A 21711-nucleotide genomic window follows, 5' to 3' on the forward strand; every position below is an offset into this window, starting at 1 on the left:
GCTGGAGATAAAATGTATGACAATGTAATGAGAAGGAAAAGTTTTACATCATGCAGGTTTCTCCAATCATATAGCCTAACCTAAATGGCGCCCAATCAAATAAAAAATGTGCTGACATGTTAACAAACAACATATCCTAAAAACAGCACAGGTCAAAGGAAAATGGACACTATGGAATCGACAATCAGGCTACTCACAACTGCTGTTCAGGAATTGCATTCCGTGGGCTGAATTGTCATGATCAGTGGTTTCAAGTTTGTATCCGAAAATGTTTTACGAGCTGATCATAGTGAAAAAGAAAATACTTCTTCTGCATTTCCCGCTGTGTAAACACATTGCAAATAGGCTCAGGATAACTCCTCCTGATAAAGTTGGGTGACTGATATTCAGAGCTTAAATTGATTAGTCACAGGAATCAGGACTAATAAAGCCAATGCAAATGCTTGTTTTACAAATGGTGGGCCTACCACATAGATGGTCATTCCTAAAATAACATTTCAGGCAACACTGTAGGCCAGGGATGGGCAACTCCAGTCCTCTGGGGCCTGGTTGGTGTGACACTTTTACCCAGCCCCAGCTAACACATCTGACTCCAATAATCAACTAATCATGATCTTCAGTTTGTTTAGAATTAGTTTAATCTGCTGTGTTCACTAGGGATGGGGAAAAAGTGTGACACCACTCCGGCCCCAGAGGACTGGAGATGCCCATCCCTGCTGTAGACTATAACTCCATAAGCACAGCCGACCTTGATGCCTTTTGGATTTTTTTTTGTCTCACCTAGGGTGGCTGAACGGCCAGGACCGGCCCAGCACCTACCCTATCGTCCTATAGCAAACCATATTCACACCTTAGCGTCACATTCAGTCCTCCAGCTTTCTATACCTTCTTGTCGCTCCACAAAACCTCGTTGTCTGATTTTGAACTTTCACCCCGGTGGTCGGAAAATGTCAAAGAGAGGCCCGTGCTGCAGCGGGAGGGGGAGGGGGGAGGGGGGCGTAAATGAAAACAACAACAACAACAACAGTTTATTGCTTTGTTTTTATTTAGCAAGTGTCATATCCAATACTAGAATCAGAAACCGACGCGTAGCTGACCAGCTTCTCTCGCAGCCGCGGTTGACAACAATTTGCAGTCTTGATCATTCTCGTTTCGCATAACAATCCTTGCCAAACATGTGAGTAGTAACCCCGGCTGTATGTTCCCTTTAGTAAACCTGTTATATCTGCGATATGGCTTTCTGCCATGTGACCTCTCCCATTTTCACAGATAGGCTAAACAATGTCGGTGTGCAGTGTTTCATACAAAAAAAAGCTGTCTGTGTTCCGCTACAATCAAACCTGCTCGGCTGCTGCGCTGCAAATGTATAAATGCTTTCGGTGTCATGGTGCGTTTGTATGGCGACGTCGATTTATTGTTTTTATTTTTATTTTTTAGGGATCCCCATGCGTTGCGTTTTCTTAGTGTTTGGCTGACGAAAGGAAATCCGTAATAAGGGACCTGATTATCGGTAGCTATAGCATCTCTTTTGAAAAATGATTACATTTTCATCCCGCTTAATAATGCAGAGTATCATGCCTATATCACATCAGGATCACAGAGTCAGTATGGTCATATAGACTACTTAGCTATATGAGATTAGAAACACCACAAATGATTACAGTAGTAATATTTTGTATTCATTTTGTATAGGCTAAGCCCTAACAAAAATGAATGAATGATCAAAGCATTATTACAGGCTATTTGTCTCTTATTATGGGCAGGTAAGACATACTGACTGCTGGTGTGTCTATTGCCAGTGCAGTTTGATTGGGGGGATTGCACACAAACATCTTGGTCTGTTTGTCTCAGTAGTCCGTTTCTGAAGTTATAACATGGTAGGCCTAATAAGCATGGTAATGCAGCAAATGTAACACAAATACATATTGACCCTCAATTAAAATTAATAATGCATCATAGTAGTGGAAATACTCATATCTGGGCCAGCTGACATGCTGTTAATTATCTCTGGTCCCAAGGGTGGCACCAGACAACACTAAACACCTTGAATTCATCACCCATACAGCTTCTACCCCCAAACCATAAGACTCCTGAACAGCTAATTAAATGGCTAACCGGACTATTTGCATTGTAGTCACTTTAACTCTACCTACATGTACATATTACCTCAATTACCTCAACTAACCGGTGCCCCCGCACATTGACTCTGTACCGGTACCCCCTGTATATAGCCTCGCTACTATTATTTTACTGCTGCTCTTTAATTCTTTTTTATTTTTATTTTTTACTGATCTTATTTTTCTTAAAACTGCATTTTTGGTTAAGGGCTTGTAAGTAAGCATTTCACTCTAAGGTCTACACCTGTTGTATTTGGCACACAGGATTTTTTTGTCTTCATTTATCCCTGGTATACAAGTGATGAGTTAGGCCTAGTCTACTTCATACTCAGAGTTCGGGTGATCATTTTGTTGTTTTACTCAAAAAACACTGAGGGTAAAAACAATATGTTGTAAACCTGGGTCCGTATTCATAAAGTAGGAGTGCTGATCTAGGATCAGTTTTGCCTTTTAGATCATTATTGATTAGAGGTTTACATGATCCTAGATCATCACTCCTACTCTGAGACGCTTTATGAATACAGGCCCTTTAGTAAACCTTCTTTCCATTTTTTCTCAAAATGTTCTCTTGCAGGAGGGAGAAAATAATGCTCCTGTTGCTGATGTCCATCCAACCTACTAGCTCTCTCTCCACCATGACATCCAGCAGAGGACTTTGGGATTGACGCTGGGATCACTCCCACTGATGGCCTGGACTGGGTATGAATATTGTGTGTGTGTTTAATAGACAGTGATCATTAGACAGAGACAGACAAATGTCCCCTTTTCCTAGTATCACAAAATGTTGTAATGAAATAATTCATAGGTCTTTAGTCCCACTCCTCTACAGTGTGTGTGTGTTCATGGGATAACGTCTATCTATCTTTTTCTGTAGGTTTCAGCTGTCCTGCTGAAGCTATGGGGAGCTGTTGGAGCTGTCTATACAGAAACCCCATCCAAGACAGCCATCTTACAAAATTCAAGGTACCTTTCTAAACCCTACCTAGTGTGTGGTGTATCAGATACCTAGTCTATGGTGTTTTATTGTTATGACGAGCTGTTCTTTGCGGTTGTGCTTTTTCCCTATACACCTGGCTATTATGGCTCAGATATAACAGTGGATAGTCAGCTATCTAGCTATCTATTGATGCCTAATATCTAATATCTAAAAAAACTAAAAAAAAACTCTTGTCACATACACTGGATAGGTGCAGTGAAATGTACTGTACTATGCCCTGTTAACCTTTGTATACAGATAGTGACTGCATTATAGACAGTGTACTTCCAAATACAATACTCTATCTTCTTAATTTAGCCACATATTTATACTCTGCATCTATGTCAGTGGTCACCAACCTTTTCTGAGTCATGATCACTTTCGCAGTCAAAAAGCAAGCCGAGATCTAACGCTCAGATATATTTTTAAAGATGACTTAAAAAATGTAACATTAACCTAATAAAAACAGTTCTGTAGGAATGAGATTTGTGCAGTAGGCCTAATACATTATCACAGCATATTCACTATATACTGTATATGCCTAATATTGTTTTTCTCAGACCATATTATATTTGAAAACTCGAGCTTTGATAACAAAATAGATCAGTTGGTGTAGCACTTGCGAGACACAGCTGAGCATAAATAGAAATAATGAGCAAATAATTATATTTTTTATTTTACTGGACTGATGGTACCTGCATCTGATGGTCATGGTGCTTTCAAGACAACTGGGAAGTCTGAAGAAATTGAGGTCAAATCATGACGTCAGTGATCTTCAGGTCGGAAAGTCGGAGCTCTAGAAAGATGCCAGAGTTTCCAATTTGGAATTCGCAGTTGGATGACCGTTCAAAACTTTTTTTCACAGTCGGATCTTGTTTTTTTCCAAGTTCCCGTTTTCTTGAATGCACTGAAGTCTGAGATTTCCGAGTTCCCAGTTGTTTTGAACATGGCATTAGTCTCAGTGGAGGGAGGGAGAGAGCAGCAGAGGGTCCGCCTTTCACGGTCAATGCTCTCACCTTCCTTTCCTCCGGTGATACTGACCAGAGAGAGGGGACACCGTCTTCCACCTGATGACGAAACTCCAGTCGCACCACATCTGCCTCAGGTACAAATTCATGTTCTTCCTATGACCAGAGAATTCCTTCATATTAAAATAGACGCAATGAGCTGCTAATAATAATAAAAACGCAGGGCTATCGATACACTTGGCTTATCATTCATTGCAGCTGCAGCGCGAGTGGAGGTAGGGAGAAGCGCGTTTTCTGTTTTGTAATAGTGTTGAATAAAAACAGTGTTGACAGTGCTGAATAAAAACTTAGACATGAACTCACTCATAAAAACAGCAGCTCTTTGCTGTATTCTTTGACAGTCTCTGTCTGGTCATGGTTTTAAAAGTAATGAAATCTCACTTAGGCCATTATCAAACTTTGCTGTGGCCGGGGTCGTAGAATCTGTAGGCACAGTGATTTGAGCTATCTGATTGGCCAGCGCAGTAGGCGCACAGATCTTCCAGTCTGCCAGGTAGGGCAGACAAATGAAATGGTTCAAGATGTCTTCCTGGTGCGCAGGGCTTCTGAGTCAAGTACACCTACCGCCAACAGCGCAACACACAAAAAAAAGGAGCACCATCCTTTATGCCTTTTTGTTGGCTTTTCTACAGAAATGTTTGATGATCGACTAGGAATGCCTTGATCGCGATCGACCGGTTGGTGACCACTGATCTATGTCGTGCTTATGAAGACTATATGTATGCTATATAAATCCTTTATAAATTGTAGCTCGTTTAAAGTAGGACCACAAACTGGGATAACTTACTTATTGGCATTTTCCCATGGCAGGTGACCAATGTGGATGATGAGGGGAATGAGTTGGGCTCTGGGACCATGGAGCTCACCCAGACCGAGCTCATCCTGCACACACGGAAGAGGGACGCCATCCGGTGGCCCTACCTGTGTCTGCGGCGCTACGGCTACGACTCCAACCTCTTCTCATTCGAGAGTGGCCGGCGCTGCCAGACTGGACAGGGTGAGTCTGAAACAACTGGCCTAGCTAATACTATATAGGTATTACAAAATGTTGCCCTATGAGATGTGTGTACATACATGTGTACATCCAGTGCTGAGTAAGGGCAACGTTTCTGTTCTACTTTTGTATGAAAATGAACCACAATTGGAATGGGAGAATTGTACTTAAGTGATTGGCCAGCTGCTGATATTAGCATCTTAAAGTTGGTTGTTGTCATTGATTGAATTGTTTCAGATAACTTATACATTTGCTTCTGTCATTTCTTTTTGGTCAGGAATCTTTGCATTCAAACAACAACAGTTTTAGATTAGTTTAAGATAACTCATACATGTATATGTGTGTTTTCTCTGTGGTCATGCAGGAATCTTTGCGTTTAAATGTTCTCGTGCGGAGGAGATTTTCAACCTCCTCCAGGAGCTGATGCAGTGCAACAGTATCAATGTGGTGGAGGAGCCTATGATCATGACCGGCAGTGGACACGCACGAGAGATAGACATGCCTCGAACACCACAGACACCCAACAGTAAGCACAAACACAAATACAAACACACACACACAATTTACAATTTAATTTCACAGTAATGCAGGACAAATGTGGAGCAATAGCTGAGAATATGTGTTTGAAAAGAGTTTGGGGGAAAAACAGAGTAATAATTCCGGATATCAGGGCTCTGGTGTGGAAAAAAATGGAATAACATTTCATTTGTCACATGCGCCAAATACAAAGGGTGTAGCCTTAACGTTGAAATGCTTACGAGCCCTTCCTAACGATGCAGAGTTTTAAAAAATATAAAAAGAAAAATAGTAACATAAGGAATAAAATATACAAGAATGGAACTTTCTTTTTAAGAATGATGGATGCCACTGTGTTCTTGGGGACCTTCAATGCTGCAGAAATGTTTTGGTACCCTTCCCCAGATCTGTGCCTCGACACAATCCTGTCTCGGAGCTCTATGGACAATTATGTTTTCGACGTCATGGCTTGGTTTTTGCAATGACATGCACTGTCAACTGTGGGACCTTATATAGACAGGTGTGTGCCTTTCCAAATCATGTCCAATCAATTGATGGACTCCACAGGTGGACTCCAATCAAGTTGTAGAAACATCTCAAGGATGATCAATGGAAACAGGATGCACCTGAGCTCAATTTCGAGTCTCATAGCAAATGGTCTGAATACTTATGTAAATAAAGTATTTCTGTTTTTATTTTTAATAAATGTGCAGAAATGTCTAAAAACCTGAAATCGCTTTGTCATTACGGAGTATTGTGTGTAGATTGCTGAGGAATTTATTTTATTTAATCCATTTTAGAATAAGGCTGTAATGGAACAACATGTGGAAAAAGTCAAGGGGTCTGAATCCTTTCCGAAGGCACTGTACAAGGAGTACCACTACTACAGTGTGCAGGGGTACGAGGTATTTGAGGTAGATATGTACAGTGAGGGAAAAAAGTATTTGATCCCCTGCTGATTTTGTATGTTTGCCCACTGACAAAGAAATTATCAGTCTATAATTTTAATGGTAGGTTTATTTGAACAGTGAGAGACAGAATAACAACAAAATAATCCAGAAAAAAGCATGTCAAAAATGTTATAAATTGATTTGCATTTTAATGAGGGAAATAAGTATTTGACCCCCTCTCAATCAGAAAGATTTCTGGCTCCCAGGTGTCTTTTATACAGGTAACGAGCTGAGATTAGGAGCACACTCTTAAAGGGAGTGCTCCTAATCTCAGTTTGTTACCTGTATAAAAGACACCTGTCCACAGAAGCAATCAATCAATCAGATTCCAAACTCTCCACCATGGCCAAGACCAAAGAGCTCTCCAAGGATGTCAGGGACAAGATTGTAGGCTGTAATGGGCTACAAGACCATCGCCAAGCAGCTCGGTGAGAAGGTGACAACAGTTGGTGCGATTATTCGCAAATGGAAGAAACACAAAAGAACCGTCAATCTCCCTCGGCCTGGGGCTCCATGCAAGTTCTCACCTCGTGGAGTTGAAATGATCATGAGAACGGTGAGGAATCAGCCCAGAACTACACAGGAGGATCTTGTCAATGATCTCAAGGCAGCTGGGACCATAGTCACCAAGAAAACAATTGGTAACACACTACGCCGTGAAGGACTGAAATCCTGCAGTGCCCGCAAGGTCCCCCTGCTCAAGAAAGCACATATACATGCCCGTCTGAATTTTGCCAATGAACATCTGAATGATTCAGAGGAGAACTGGGTGAAAGTGTTGTGGTCAGATGAGACCAAAATGGAGCTCTTTGGCATCAACTCAACTCGCCGTGTTTGGAGGAGGAGGAATGCTGCCTATGACCCCAAGAACACCATCCCCACCATCAAACATGGAGGTGGAAACATTATGATTTGTGGGTGTTTTTCTGTTAAGGGGACAGGACAACTTCACCGCATCAAAGAGACGATGGACGGGGCCACGTACCGTCAAATCTTGGGTGAGAACCTCCTTCCCTCAGCCAGGGCATTGAAAATGGGTCGTGGATAGATATTCCAGCATGACAATGACCCAAAACACATGGCCAAGGCAACAAAGGAGTGGCTCAAGAAGAAGCACATTAAGGTCCTGGAGTGCCCTAGCCAGTCTCCAGACCTTAATCCCATAGAAAATCTGTGGAGGGAGCTGAAGGTTCGAGTTGCCAAACATCAGCCTCGAAACCTTAATGACTTGGAGAAGACCTGCAAAGAGGAGTGGGACAAAATCCCTCCTGAGATGTGTGCAAACCTGGTGGCCAACTACAAGAAACGTCTGACCTCTGTGATTGCCAACAAGGGTTTTGCCACCAAGTACTAAGTCATGTTTAGCAGAGGGGTCAAATACTTATTTCCCTCATTAAAATGCAAATCAATTTATAACATTTTTGACATGCGTTTTTCTGGATTTTTTTGTTGTTATTCTGTCTCTCACTGTTCAAATAAACCTACCATTAAAATTATAGACTGATCATGTCACGATCGTCTGAAGAAGCGGACCAATACGCAGCGCGTGGAGTGAACATGATGACTTTATTTAATAAAGCAACCACGAAAAACAACAAATGACGATAGTGAAGTCCTCTGTAACACTGACAGAAACATGGAACAAAAACCCACAACCAAACAGTGAAACACAACAGTTTAAATATGGCTCCCAATCAGAGATAACGAGCCGACAGCTGACACTCGTTACCTCCGATTGGGAGTCACACGACACCAATCAACGACCTAGAAATAGACACCCAGAACTCCCAACCTAGAAATAAACGTGACAGACATGCAAACATAAACAATCACCCAAAACCCAACAAAACAACATACACCCTGGCTCAAATACACAAGTCCTGGAGCCAGAGTGTGACAGTACCCCCCCCTAAAGGTGCGAACTCCGGGCGCACCAGCATACAGTCTAGGGGAGGGTCTGGGTGGGCGTCTGTCCACGGTGGCGGTTCTGCCCCTGGTCGTGGTCCCCATCCCACCTTAGTCACCACCCGCTTCCCTAGCCTCCTCCACATGACCACCCCCCAACTAAACCCCACTGGGTTAAGGGGCGGCACCGGACTAAGGGGCAGCACCGGACTAAGGGGCAGTACCGGACTAAGGGGCAGTACCGGACTAAGGGGCAGTACCAGGCTGAATGGCGGATACTGGCTGGACGGCTCTGGTGGCTCCTGGCTGGTCGGCTCTGGCGGATCCCGGCTGGACGGCTCTGGCGGATCCCGGCTGGACGGCTCTGGCGGATCCCGGCTGGACGGCTCTGGCGGATCCCGGCTGGACGGCTCTGGCGGATCCCGGCTGGACGGCTCTGGCGGATCCCGGCTGGACGGCTCTGGCGGATCCCGGCTGGACGGCACTGGCGGATCCCGGCTGGACGGCTCTGGCGGGTCCCGGCTGGACGGCTCTGGCGGATCCTGGCTGGACGGCTCTGGCGGATCCTGGCTGGACGGCTCTGGCAGATCCTGGCTGGCTGGCGGATCCTGGCTGGACAGCTCTGGCAGATCCTGGCTGGACGGCTCTGGCGGATCCTGGCTGGACGGCTCTGGTGGCTCCTGGCTGGTCGGCTCTGGCGGATCCCGGCTGGACGGCTCTGGCGGATCCCGGCTGGACGGCTCTGGCGGATCCTGGCTGGCTGGCGGATCCTGGCTGGACAGCTCTGGCAGATCCTGGCTGGACGGCTCTAGCGGATCCTGGCTGGACGGCTCTGGCGGATCCTTGCTGGACGGCTCTGGCGGATCCTGGCTGGACGGCTCTGGCAGATCCTGGCTGGACGGCTCTGGCGGATCCTGGCTGGCTGACGGGTCTGGCGGATCCTGGCTGGCTGACGGGTCTGGCTGCTCATGGCTGGCTGACGGATCTGGCTGCTCATGGCTGGCTGACGGATCTGGCTGCTCATGGCTAGCTGACGGATCTGGCTGCTCATGGCTGGCTGACGGATCTGGCTGCTCATGGCTGGCTGACGGATCTGGTTGCTCATGGCTGGCTGACGGGTCTGGCTGCTCATGGCTGGCTGACGGATCTGGCTGCTCATGGCTGGCTGACGGATCTGGCTGCTCATGGCTGGCTGACGGATCTGGCTGCTCATGGCTAGCTGACGGATCTGGCTGCTCATGGCTGGCTGACGGATCTGGCTGCTCATGGCTGGCTGACGGATCTGGCTGCTCATGGCTGGCTGACGGGTCTGGCTGCTCATGGCTGGCTGACGGATCTGGCTGCTCATGGCTGGTTGACAGATCTGGCTGCTCATGGCTGGCTGACAGATCTGGCTGCTCGCGGCTGGCTGACGGATCTGGCTGCTCATGGCTGGCTGACGGATCTGGCTGCTCGTGGCTAGCTGACGGATCTGGCTGCTCATGGCTGGCTGACGGATCTGGCTGCTCATGGCTGGCTGACGGGTCTGGCTGCTCATGGCTGGCTGATGGTGCTGGCTGGGCGGCTAAGCGGTGGAGGCGGACCCCAGCCTCGGATTGCAGTCATCACCTCCAGCAGGACGGCTCCCATCCGCATGAGCCGCTCCTGCCGGTCACGAACCCGAGCCTCCAGTCCAGCATAGGCTGCGTCGGCTCCTGCTGATTCCATAGCAGGTGTATGATTCTGTCTGGCGGAAGGCTCTAGCGGCTCGGTCTGGCGGACGGCTCTGAAGGAACAGGCCGGGCTGGGCTGGTGACGCACCCCGTAGGATACGTGCGTGGAGCAGGAACAGGCCGGTCCGTACCGGGAACACACACCACTGGCCTTAACTGGGGATCAGGAACGGGCCGGACCGGACTGGTAACACACTTCAGTCTCTCATGCCGTGCGACAACAACTTCCCTCCCTCTACTCGCCAATGGCTCCCGTAATCCGATAGCCTTCTCTCCACATCTCCCTGTGGCAGCCTCCTGCTGCCCAGGCGCCTAAGCCATGTGCCCCCCAAAAAAATTTTTGGGTAGTACTCCCGGGCTTCCAGCCTTGCCTCCGTGCTGCCTCCTCATATCGCCTCCTCTCGGCTTTAGCTGCCTCCAGCTCTTCACGAGGGAGGCGATATTCTCCCGGTTGTGCCCAAGGACCCTTACCATCCAGTATCTCCTCCCATGTCCATGAATCCTTTATGGGTGGATATAAATCCTGTGTAGGTGGATCCTGTTGCCGCTTGACACGCTGCTTGGTCCTTTTATGGTGGGTTTTTCTGTCACGATCGTCTGAAGAAGCGGACCAATACGCAGCGCGTGGAGTGAACATGATGACTTTATTTAATAAAGCAACCACGAAAAACAACAAATGACGATAGTGAAGTCCTCTGTAACACTGACAGAAACATGGAACAAAAACCCACAACCAAACAGTGAAACACAACAGTTTAAATATGGCTCCCAATCAGAGATAACGAGCCGACAGCTGACACTCGTTACCTCCGATTGGGAGTCACACGACACCAATCAACGACCTAGAAATAGACACCCAGAACTCCCAACCTAGAAATAAACGTGACAGACATGCAAACATAAACAATCACCCAAAACCCAACAAAACAACATACACCCTGGCTCAAATACACAAGTCCTGGAGCCAGAGTGTGACAGATCATTTCTTTGTCAGTGGGCAAACGTACAAAATCAGCAGGGGATCAAATACTTTTTTCCCTCACTGTATGTGAATGCAGGGTAAAATGACTAGGCATAATTAAGTGATAATGCCTGAAAAGCCGGTGTTTGGAGGATATATTGGCACGTGTGTTCGTCGAGGGCCGACAAACCGTGCCAATATATCCTCCAATCACCGGCTTCGTGGGCGTTATCACTTTTATACAACGGGTTGCCAACATATTCAAATAATGATTGACATATTTTCATTAAAACGTTATTTTGACTTATTCTTACTATTTCCTCCTTCTATAAGATATAGTCCCAACACAAATCTAGGGTTGTTAGAGACGCGACCCAGTCGTTCAGTCTTTTTGTTCTATATCTATGGACGCGACTCAGTCGTTCGTTCTAAATGTTCCATTGCCATACTGGCTGTCAATGTTCTTATCCCTTGCTTGCTAGCTAGCCAACTACGTCTTACTTACAGTCACGTCAAAAAATGCAGCCAGAATAACAGCAAAGTAGCTGTTTTCTAGTTAGATTTATTTGGATACATCCATAACAATTAGCTAACAATGGGCTAAATGTACTCTCTTGTCAGGACACTGTTCAGAAAAAAGAAAGACAACCCATGACATTCATTTGAGCTGATTTTAATAAATGAAACCATACATTCTCTTTGTTATCCACCACAGCTGAGATAGCTATAGTTACTTATTGTATGTCACATTTATCTGTATATTTCCCTGGATGGTGCATTGGTTGAAATATCTGTCGGATTCTGTGCTACTACTTCTGCTGCCTTCCTTCAGCCTTTTGGGTGTTGATGGTGCTGCAGTGTTCTTTTTTTTCTTCGGCCAGGATGTTGCTCCAGCGTTTTCTGTCTGTCAGTGAGGGACGCCAGTATCTATGAAGCAAACCTTTGCACCGATGCCCACTCACTGACATAATCTCCCTCTTCTAAACCAGCATTGGCCAGTTTCTGGACTGTCGTGGTCCTGATGCTGTGATTTGTGTATGTAGTTGTTCCCGCTGCCCTGCAGATCTTGGGTAAAAGTGCTACCAGATAGTTCACGCCCATCAGCTCTGACGTGTACCAGATCGAGTCCCTGATACACTCTCCTCTCCTTGGGTTGAGATCAAATGCAAGGGCATTCTCCGGACATTTCGATAGATATTTCTCCAGTGATGCTACTGGGCATAGTGGCTTCCCTAGCTGCTCGAACATGAATCCCCTCTTGGACTCCCTGTCCCTCTCCCTTGGGTCCAGATTATTCTTTGTGGCCTCGTTATATGCGAGAGTGGCGTATCTGAGAGAGAGAATGTGTTATTATAATATTGTTTTCCAGTAGACTAATTACGAGTGCAATTTAAAAATAACACAAACAGGCTATGAACAACATACCTTAGACCGTTCTCGTCTGTTTTTACGAGGAATGAGTTGGGCTTTAGTTGTCTGTTCCCCTCAATTCTTCTTCGACCCAGATGTAACTGGAGGTCGAACCACACTTTCTGGACCAGGATTCAGAGCCTGGGAGTTTTGGAGCTGGGCCATGTCCTTATCAGTGATGGGAGGGTGGCTGTTTGTGATAGCTTTTCCTTTCCTTCTTAGCTGGTTGATGTTGCCCAGAAATACATTATTCGAGGTGGTAAATTCAGTGTCCTTCATAAGGCACCAGCTGCGACCGATGGGTGGGTCATTTAGAAACCGGTTGAGCCCACTCCGGAGTGCCAGGTAGCTACTTATGCTACCCATTCCCATTTCAACATTTCCATAAAACTGTCTGAGAAGAATGTTAAACTCTTCCTTAGTGACAGTTTTGAAGTCAACACCTTTTTTTCTTCTCTACTAGCCAGCCCTCGAAGCACCGCACAGCCCAGTTTGTATTCTTAACTGTGTTTTCTACGTTGCGGCTTTTCTCTACGTCATTCAATGCAGTATCCCCCAAATCTGCATGCCTGGGTATTATTGCTATCTCTTTTTCCCATTCATCCATAGTCATGCCGGCGAAAATATCAAAATAAATGTTCCACTCATCCATTTTAGTTTTCGCAACAAAGTATCGATTTAGTCAGTCAACTGAAAAAAAGTTTTTAATGTGGCTATGACAACCAGCTCAATTTGCTGTCTCTCGTTCGGAGACATTCACTTTATATGGGACGGTGGCGATCGCAATTCAATATTGAAAAGGTCGTAGAGACAGACAGCAAGATTTATACAAATCTCTGCTGTTGAAAATAGTAATCCTTCTACCCCCCCTTTACTACCACTGTCTTTTGTCTAAACTAACACCTGACTTACTTAACCTGCTAGCACTGACTTGTTTAAAGAAATGTACTTATTGTGATCGAGATGTAGTTGTCCCTGATTGCACTGACTTTGCTCACAGCTGCTTGTTCGAAGAAGTGTACTTACTGTGATCAATATGTGGTTGTCCCACTGGCTATCCTAAGTTGAATGCACCAATTTGTAAGTCGCTCTGGATAAGAGCGTCTGCTAAATGACTTAAATGTAAATGTAGTCTTAAAGAAATGGGAGATAATGTCTAGATTATTTTTATAGCGGAGATCAAGTTTATACATTTCCTGGCAGGGTTGATGAGACAGTGGATTGCACAGTGAGATGGAACAGAGTAAATAGGCATTTCAACGTCATAGATTTAGCCGGTGGAACTTGTGAAATAGACACCGGCTGGAATACGGTTTTAACCAATCAGCATTCAGGATTAGATCCACCCGTTGTATAAAGATAATAACAGTAAAATAAATAACAGAGTAGCAGCAACAAATGATCAGTGTAAAAGTGTGTGCTTGTGTGTTTGTGTTGTTTCAGTATGCGTGTGTGTGTGTTTGTGCTGTCAGTATGCGTGCGTGCTTATGTAGTGTGTGTGAGAGTGTCAGTGTAGTGTGTGAGTGAGTGTGTGTAAATACAGTGCATTCGGAAAGTATTCAGACCCCTTCCCTTTTTCCATATTTTGCTACATTACAGCCTTATTCTAAAATCGATTACATAAATGTTTTAAATCTACACACAATACCCCATAATGACAAAGTGAAAACATTTTTTATTTTTAATTTTTGCCAATAAAACAAATAAATAAATACAAATACCTTATTAACATAAATATTCAGCCTTTGAATATTTATGTAAATTCAATTGATTGGACATGATTTGGAAAGGCACACACCTGTCTATATAAGGTCCCACAGTTGACAGTGCATGTCATAGCAAAGACCAAGCCATGAGGTCGAAGGAATTGTCCGTAGAGCTCCGAGATCTGGGGAAGGGTACCAAAATATTTATACGGCATTGAAGGTCCACAAGAACACAGTGGCTTCCATCATTCTTAAATGGAAGAAGTTTAGAACCACCTACACTCTTCCTAGAGCTGGCTGCCTGGCCAAACTGAGCAATCGGGGGAGAAGGGCCTTGGTCAGGGAGGTGACCAAGAACCCGATGGTCACTCTGACAGAGCTCCAGAGTTCCTCTGTGGAGATGGGAGAACCTTCCAGAAGGACAACCATCTCTGCAGCACTCCACCAATCAGGCCTTTATGGTAGAGTGGCCAGACGGAAGCCACTCCTCAGTAAAAGGCACATGACAGCCCGCTTGGAGTTTGCCAAAAGGCACCTAAAGGACTCTCAGACCATGAGAAACCAGATTCTCTGGTCTGATGAAACCAAGATTGAACTCTTTGGCCTGAATGCCAAGCGTCACGTCTGGAGGAAACCTGGCACCATCCCTACGGTGAAGCATGGTGGTGGCAGCATCATGCTGTGGGGATGTTTTTCAGCGGCAGGGACTGGGAGACTAGCCAAATCAAATCAAATCAAATTTTATTTGTCACATACACGTGTTTAGCAGATGTTATAGCGGGTGTAGCGACATGCTTATGCTTCTAGCTCCGATAGTGCAGTAATATCTAACAATTACACAACATATACCCAATACACACAAAAAAGTAAGGAATAGGATTTAAGAGTATATACATATATGGACAAGCAATGACAGAGCGGCATGGACTAGGATACAGAAGAATATTATAGAATAGAATGCAGTATATACATAGGAGATGAGTAGTGCAAGATATGTAAACATTATTAAAGTGACTAGTGTTCCATTTCTTAAAGTGGCCAGTGATTTCAATAGGCAGCAGCAGCCTCTAATGTGCTAGTGATGGCTATTTAACAGTCTGATGGCCTTGAGATAGAAGCTGTTTTTCATTCTCTCGGTCCCAGCTTTGATGCACCTTTACTGACCTCGCCTTCTGGATGATAGCGGGGTGAACAGGCATTGGCTCGGGTGGTTGATGTCCTTGATGATCTTTCTGGCCTTCCTGTGACATCGGGTGTTGAATGTGTCTTGGAGGGCGGGTAGTTTGCCCCCGGTAATGCGTTCGGCAGACCGCACCACCCTCTGGAGAGCCCTGCGGTTGTGGGCGGTGCAGTTGCCATACCAGGCGGTGATACAGCCCGACAGGATGCTCTCAATTGTTTGTGAGGGTTTTAGGTGATAAGCCAAATTTCTTCAGCCTCCTGAGGTTGAAGAGGCTCTGTTGCGCCTTCTTCACCACACTGTCTGCATGGGTGGACCATTTCAGTTTGTCGGTGATGTGTACGGAACGAGGGAAAGATGAACGGACAACATGTTATGAGGCCTTGTTCACATGGATAGCTGGTAAATGAGAACTGTGGTAAAGATTCAAACATTGTTATGAAGGTTCTAACCCAGTGGCATGGTAATAAATACAGGTATGCTGGTGCTCCAAAGTGTTCCTGTAGGAATGAGGTGCGTGTTAGGGTAAATAGATCCTAGACGTCTTCTAATGAGAGGGAAGGAGACAGCAACACCCGAGGATTAATCTAATACAATGCCTTGCAAAAGTATTCATCCCCCTTGGCATTTTTCTTATTTTGTTGCATTACAACCTGTAATTTAAATGGATTTTTATTTGGATTTCATGTAATGGACATACACAAAATAGTCCAAATTGGTGAAGTGAAATGAAAAGAATAACTTGTTTCAAAAAATTCTAAAAAATAAATTACGGAAAAGTGGTGCGTGCATATGTATTCACCCCCTTTGCTATGAAGCCCCTAAATAAGATCTGGTGCAACCAATTACCTTCAGAAGTCACATAATTAGTTAAATGAAGTCCACCTGTGTGCAATCTAAGTGTCGCATGATCTCTGAAAGGCCCCAGAGTCTGCAACACCACTAAGCAAGGGGCACCATCAAGCAAGCGGCACCATGAAGACCAATGAGCTCTCCAAACACTTCAGGGACAAAGTTGTGGAGAAGTACAGATCAGGGTTGGGTTATAAAAAAATATCCAAAACTTTGAACATCCCACGGAGCACCATTAAATCCATTATAAAAAAATTGAAAGAATATGGCACCACAAGAAACCTGCCAAGAGAGGGCCGCCCACCAAAACTCACAGACCAGGCAAGGAGGGCATTAATCAGAGAGGCAACAAAGAGACCAAAGATAACCCTGAAGGAGCTGCAAAGCTCCACAGCGGAGATTGGAGTATCTGTCCATAGGACCACTTTAAGCCATACACTCCACAGAGCAGGCCCTTTACGGAAGAGTGGCCAGAAAAAAGCCATTGCTTAAAGAACAAAATAAGCAAACACGTTTGGTGTTCGCCAAAAGGCATGTGGGAGACTCCACAAACATATGGAAGAAGGTACTCTGGTCAGATGAGACTAAAATTGAGCTTTTTGGCCATCAAGGAAAACGCTATGTCTGGCGCAAACCCAACACCTCTCATCACCCCGAGAACACCATCCCCACAGTGGAGCATGGTGGTGGCAGCATCATGCTGTGGGGATGTTTTTCATCGGCAGGGACTGGGAAACTGGTCAGAATTGAAGGAATGATGGATGGCGCTAAATACAGGGAAATTCTTTAGGGAAACCTGTTTCAGTCTTCCAGAGATTTGAGACTGGGACAGAGGTTCACCTTCCAGCAGGACAATGACCCTAAGCATACTGCTAAAGCAACACTTGAGTGGTTTAAGGGGAACCATTTAAATGTCTTGGAATGGCCTAGTCAAAGCCCAGACCTCAATCCAATTGAGAATCTGTGGTATGACTTAAAGATTGCTGTCCACCTGCGGAACCCATCCAACTTGAAGGAGCTGGAGCAGTTTTGCCTTGAAGAATGGTGGCTCTACAAAGTATTGACTTTGGGGGGGTGAATAGTTTTCTGTTATTTTGTCTTATTTCACCCCAAAAAATATGTTGCATCTTCAAAGTGGTAGGCATGTTGTGTAAAGCAGATAGTCCGGGTAACCATTAATAAACTATTTAGCAGTCTTATGGCTTTGGGGTAGAAGCTGTCTCGGTGCCTGTTGGTACCAGAGCCGATGCTGCAGTACCATTTGCCAAACGGTAGCAGAGTGAACAGTCTATGGCTTGTGTGGCTGGAGTCTTTGGCAATTTTTTGGGACTTCCTCTAACACCGCCTGATATAGAGATCTTGGATGGCAGGGAGATTGGCCCTAGTGATGTACTGTCCGCATCGCCCTCTGTAGCGCTTGGCAGTCAAGGGTGGTGCATTTGCCATACCAAGCGGTGATGCAGCCAGTCAAGATGCTCTCGATGGTGCAGCTGTATAACCTTTTGAGGATCCAAGGGCGCATGCCAAATATTTTCAGCCTCCTGAGGGGGAAGTGGCGGTGTCGTGCCCTCTCCACGACTGTGTGTCTGTGTGTGTGAATCATGTTACGTCCTTATTGATGTGGACTCCAAGGAACTTGAAGCTCTCGACCCGCTCCACTACAGCCCCGTCGATGTGGATGAGGATGTGCTCTCCCCTCGTTGAGGGAGAGGTTGTTGTCATGGCACCACACTGCCAAGTGTCTGACCTCCTCCCTGTAGGCTGTCTCATCGCTGTCGGTGATCGGGCCTACCGGCCTACCACGTCTTACTGTAAACCCTTTCATCAAACCCAGTTCAATGCTCCAACTTGTTGGAGGCAGGGAGGGAGGTCGAAGAATAGGGAGGAATGGAGGTGGAAGGGTAGGGAGGAAGGGAGGTGGAAGGGTAGTGAGGGAGGCAGGTGGAAAGGAAATGGAAGGGTAGGGAGTAGGCCTGGGTGGTATACCATATATACCGTATACAGGGGTATTTGGAAATAACCACGGGATGGTTTTTCAATAGCGTCAATACCATTGAAACTATTTATTTGAAGTTTTTTTATAGATTTGAATATTTGTAGCTACTTTTTAGGTAAATACCTGCAGTCAACTTGTGCAGTACGAGGTGGAAGGATAGGGAGGGAGGTGGAAGGATAGGGAGGGAGGGAGGGAGGGAGGTGGAAGGATAGGGAGGGAGGGAGGTGGAAGGGAGGGAGGGAGGTGGAAGGATAGGGAGGTGGAAGGATAGGGAGGGAGGTGGAAGGATAGGGAGGGAGGGAGGTGGAAGGGTAGGGAGGGAGGTTGAAGGGAGGGAGGGAGGTGGAAGGGTAGAAAACACAATGACTTCGGGGTAAAACAAAGGCTTCATTACTAAGCAGTCTATGCAATACACCACACACACACACACACCATTAGACTTGCAGACATAAAAACATCTAACCTCATTTACCCAGACTCCCATTCAACACAGTTTGTATTGTTATCTGTCTCCAGCTCCATCATTCCCCGTCCAGGGTTTTCCCAATGGGTATCCGGGGTATCCCATGAGAGCTGAATCCTCCCAGCCCTCTCTAACTGACGACCCCCATGGCCACAGCCTCATGGGCCTGGGTGACCAGGTAAGATTGACCCCTTACCTCTCTATTGTGGTTTTCACATTATAGTGACGAACCGAGCTGCACTGTAATCGCTGGTGACTCCTCACCTCGCAATGTGTGTAATATCCTCTCTGAGTCCTTGCTAATCTCTCTTTCTCTCTCTCTCTCTCTCTCTCTCTCTCTCTCTCTCTCTCTCTCTCTCTCTCTCTCTCTCTCTCTCTCTCTCTCTCCCCCTCTCCCTATCTCTCTGCAGGCTCACACCTATATGAATACTGTTACTGTGGATGGGGAACTCTCCAGTCGACACTGTGTACACTCTCTACCTGAGGTGCGGCCCACCTCCTTCAACGAGTCAACCCGAGGAGCCATGTCTGTCGGGGGTCAAGGAGGTGGGCAGGCCAGCATGCACTGCTGCCCCCTGGAGGAACAACGCAAGGAACCCCAGGTATTCCTGCAGCCCTCCTCTCAGGAGGTCAAATTCATGCTGGGTCCCACCCCTGCACAGCGCCACCTGCTAGAGAGGGAGAGGCACGGGGGCCACAATCCCCATCTTATGCGGCCTGTAGAGGGCGCCACAGGCTCAGAGACGGAGGGGGACAAGCCTCCTCTGCACTTGTGCAACTCCCACTCCTACCACCACCCTCACTATCACCATGTGATGCACCGGCACCCCGGCCACGAGCACCAGGAGGGCTGCCAGGGCAGCCAGCTCACCTACGAGAATATCAATGGCCTGAGGGGGGGGCGCCGGCTGAGACTCAGTCCCAGCAGCGTGTCCCAGTCTGTGGGCTCCAGCAGCAGCAGCAGCACCACCGGAGACAGTCACGCACAATCACACCCACACCCCCTCCACCCGCACCCACACCCCCACGGCCCATCCTCTCTACCCCCTCAGGGGTACCCCTGTGAGAGGGGCGCAGGGATGGGCGGGGGTCACCGGCGGACAGCTCTGCTCAACTATGAGAACCTGCCGTCGCTGCCGCCGGTGTGGGAGTACCGAGCCCTGCAGAGAGACGAGGAGCAGGACGAGGATGACGAGGAACAGGATGAGGAGGAGTACGAGGAAGAGGAGGAGGACTTTGATGAGTACGAGTTTTCAGAGGGTCCCGGGACACCCAACGGGTACCACCAGGATGGGCTGGGGGGGATCCACCGTGACGCCCTGCAGAACTATGTCAACACAGAGCAGGTCCAGGTCCAGCCCAGCCGGCTGCGACATGCCTGCCTCCCGCACCCCCAGGCCTGCCACCCCCAGTCGGACCGTGGTGGACGAATATTCAGTTTTGATTTCCGTAGGCGGCCGGGAGGAGGGTTTGGTCGGGGAGAGGGCTGTGAGCACGGTCATATGACCCCGTCGAGGCAGCTCAATTACATCCAGGTGGACCTTGATGCAGAGCCGCCGTGCCAGGCACTCGGTGGGGGTGGAGGGGGAGCCCAGTCTCAGCCCCAGCCACTACAGCCACAGCACCAGCGCCTGCCGCCCCTCAAATGTGGCCCCCAGCAGGCCCCACGGCGCAGTGAGTTCTACGCTGTGATCGACCTGAAGAAGACAGCAGCCATGTCTAACTTGCAGAAAGCCCTCCCCCGGGACGATGGGACATCGCGAAAGACTCGCCACAACAGCACAGACCTGCCTCTTTAGACGCAGTGAGAAGGAGGAGACAGAGAAAGATGAAGGGAGGGAGTAGAGAGAGAGAAACAGGCTTGGTTGGACAGACAGCTATAGGTAACTCAGCAGTACACTGGACCCCTCAATCTCATCCAGCCATTCGCCTGTCCTGTCCTTTTCTGTCCTGTCCTGTCCTGTCCTTTTCTGTCCTGTCCTGTTCTGACCTGACCTGACCTGACCTGACCAGTTGGATCATATACAGGTACCTAATTAGAAAACTAACTGAAACCTATCCGTGCATATTCCACTTGATGGGGCAACATTGGTTTGAAGTTGCCATATTATTGTCGGTCACCTTCTGACTGTGGTGAGATGCTGTCTGAGTTAGCAGCAGAAACCTTGGTCGTGGTTGGCTGGGTTTATGGTTAAAGCCTTTAGCTGCCATTGTTTATGGTCCTCATTCCATTATCATTCAGTGTTGTTGTTTTATTTATTTTGATGTCCCTGTTTACAAACATGGACTACTATCGAGTACAGGTTTACTAGACCATATTGTTAAATTGACAGAACATTTTCTGATATGAAAAGTAGTTTGTTATTCCCACAATTTTATTCTAATAATGTGCATTCTTCACCTCACAATGACTTATTTTGGCCCTGTGACTGGTAGAAAGTTGATGATATATATTTATAACTATCTGCCCTCAGGAATTAGTACAGATCAGTACAGTTTGCACATAATCCTTTGGAATTGTAAAGTCGTACATCCTATCGAATATTATATTTTGAGTTGTAAAAAAAAGACCCCATAGCAGATTTATTTTAAATTAATAGATTTTCTCTCTCCTCAAGATTAAATATCATACATTTTTCATGTTGAAATTGAATTTAAAATTAAAATAATAGTATACCTTCATAGAATGATAGTGTATTGATAGATGTTCAGCATCCTCTATTTCCCCAACCCCCCCCCCCACACACACACACACACAGATGATTGAATTGACCTCTGACCACATATCATTCCACTTGAATAAGGAATCCATATATAATTCCTAAACTATGCTTACCTTTGCACTTTCTACCTTCGGGGTCAGACACTGGCCACTGAAGTCCCCACAGTTCAGAATCCCTCTGCTCTGGAGTAACAGTAAGGTTGTGCTCTGACAAACTCCTTAG

General features: G+C 46.6%; 1 protein-coding gene across 2 annotated transcripts; it reads left to right on the forward strand.

Moving 5' to 3' along the window:
• The first annotated feature begins 992 nt into the window (after positions 1-992).
• LOC121578185 (fibroblast growth factor receptor substrate 2-like) lies at positions 993-21501 on the forward strand. 2 transcript variants are annotated; one of them, XM_041892363.2, is made up of 7 exons: positions 993-1177; positions 2692-2816; positions 2992-3080; positions 4932-5118; positions 5480-5641; positions 18820-18944; positions 19177-21501. In XM_041892363.2, the coding sequence occupies exons 3-7, from the start codon at positions 3015-3017 to the stop codon at positions 20563-20565; spliced, it is 1929 nt and encodes a 642-aa protein (XP_041748297.2). In that variant the 5' UTR covers positions 993-1177; positions 2692-2816; positions 2992-3014; the 3' UTR covers positions 20566-21501. The 2 variants fall into 2 exon arrangements, with proteins under 2 accessions (XP_041748297.2, XP_045079989.1); XM_045224054.1 differs by lacking the exon at positions 993-1177 and adding an exon at positions 1189-1387.
• Positions 21502-21711: the final 210 nt, after the last annotated feature.

Source organism: Coregonus clupeaformis, chromosome 12 (assembly GCF_020615455.1).
Source record: "Coregonus clupeaformis isolate EN_2021a chromosome 12, ASM2061545v1, whole genome shotgun sequence".
NCBI lineage: Eukaryota > Metazoa > Chordata > Actinopteri > Salmoniformes > Salmonidae > Coregonus > Coregonus clupeaformis.

Excerpts from the sequence above, each read along its gene's own strand:
- LOC121578185 (XM_041892363.2), top strand. The coding sequence starts at position 3,015 with ATGGGGAGCTGTTGGAGCTGTCTATACAGAAACCCCATCCAAGACAGC. Across the intron at positions 5,642-18,819 it reads AACACCACAGACACCCAACA|CTCCATCATTCCCCGTCCAG; the intron begins GTAAGCACAAAC and ends ATCTGTCTCCAG. Across the intron at positions 18,945-19,176 it reads TCATGGGCCTGGGTGACCAG|GCTCACACCTATATGAATAC; the intron begins GTAAGATTGACC and ends ATCTCTCTGCAG.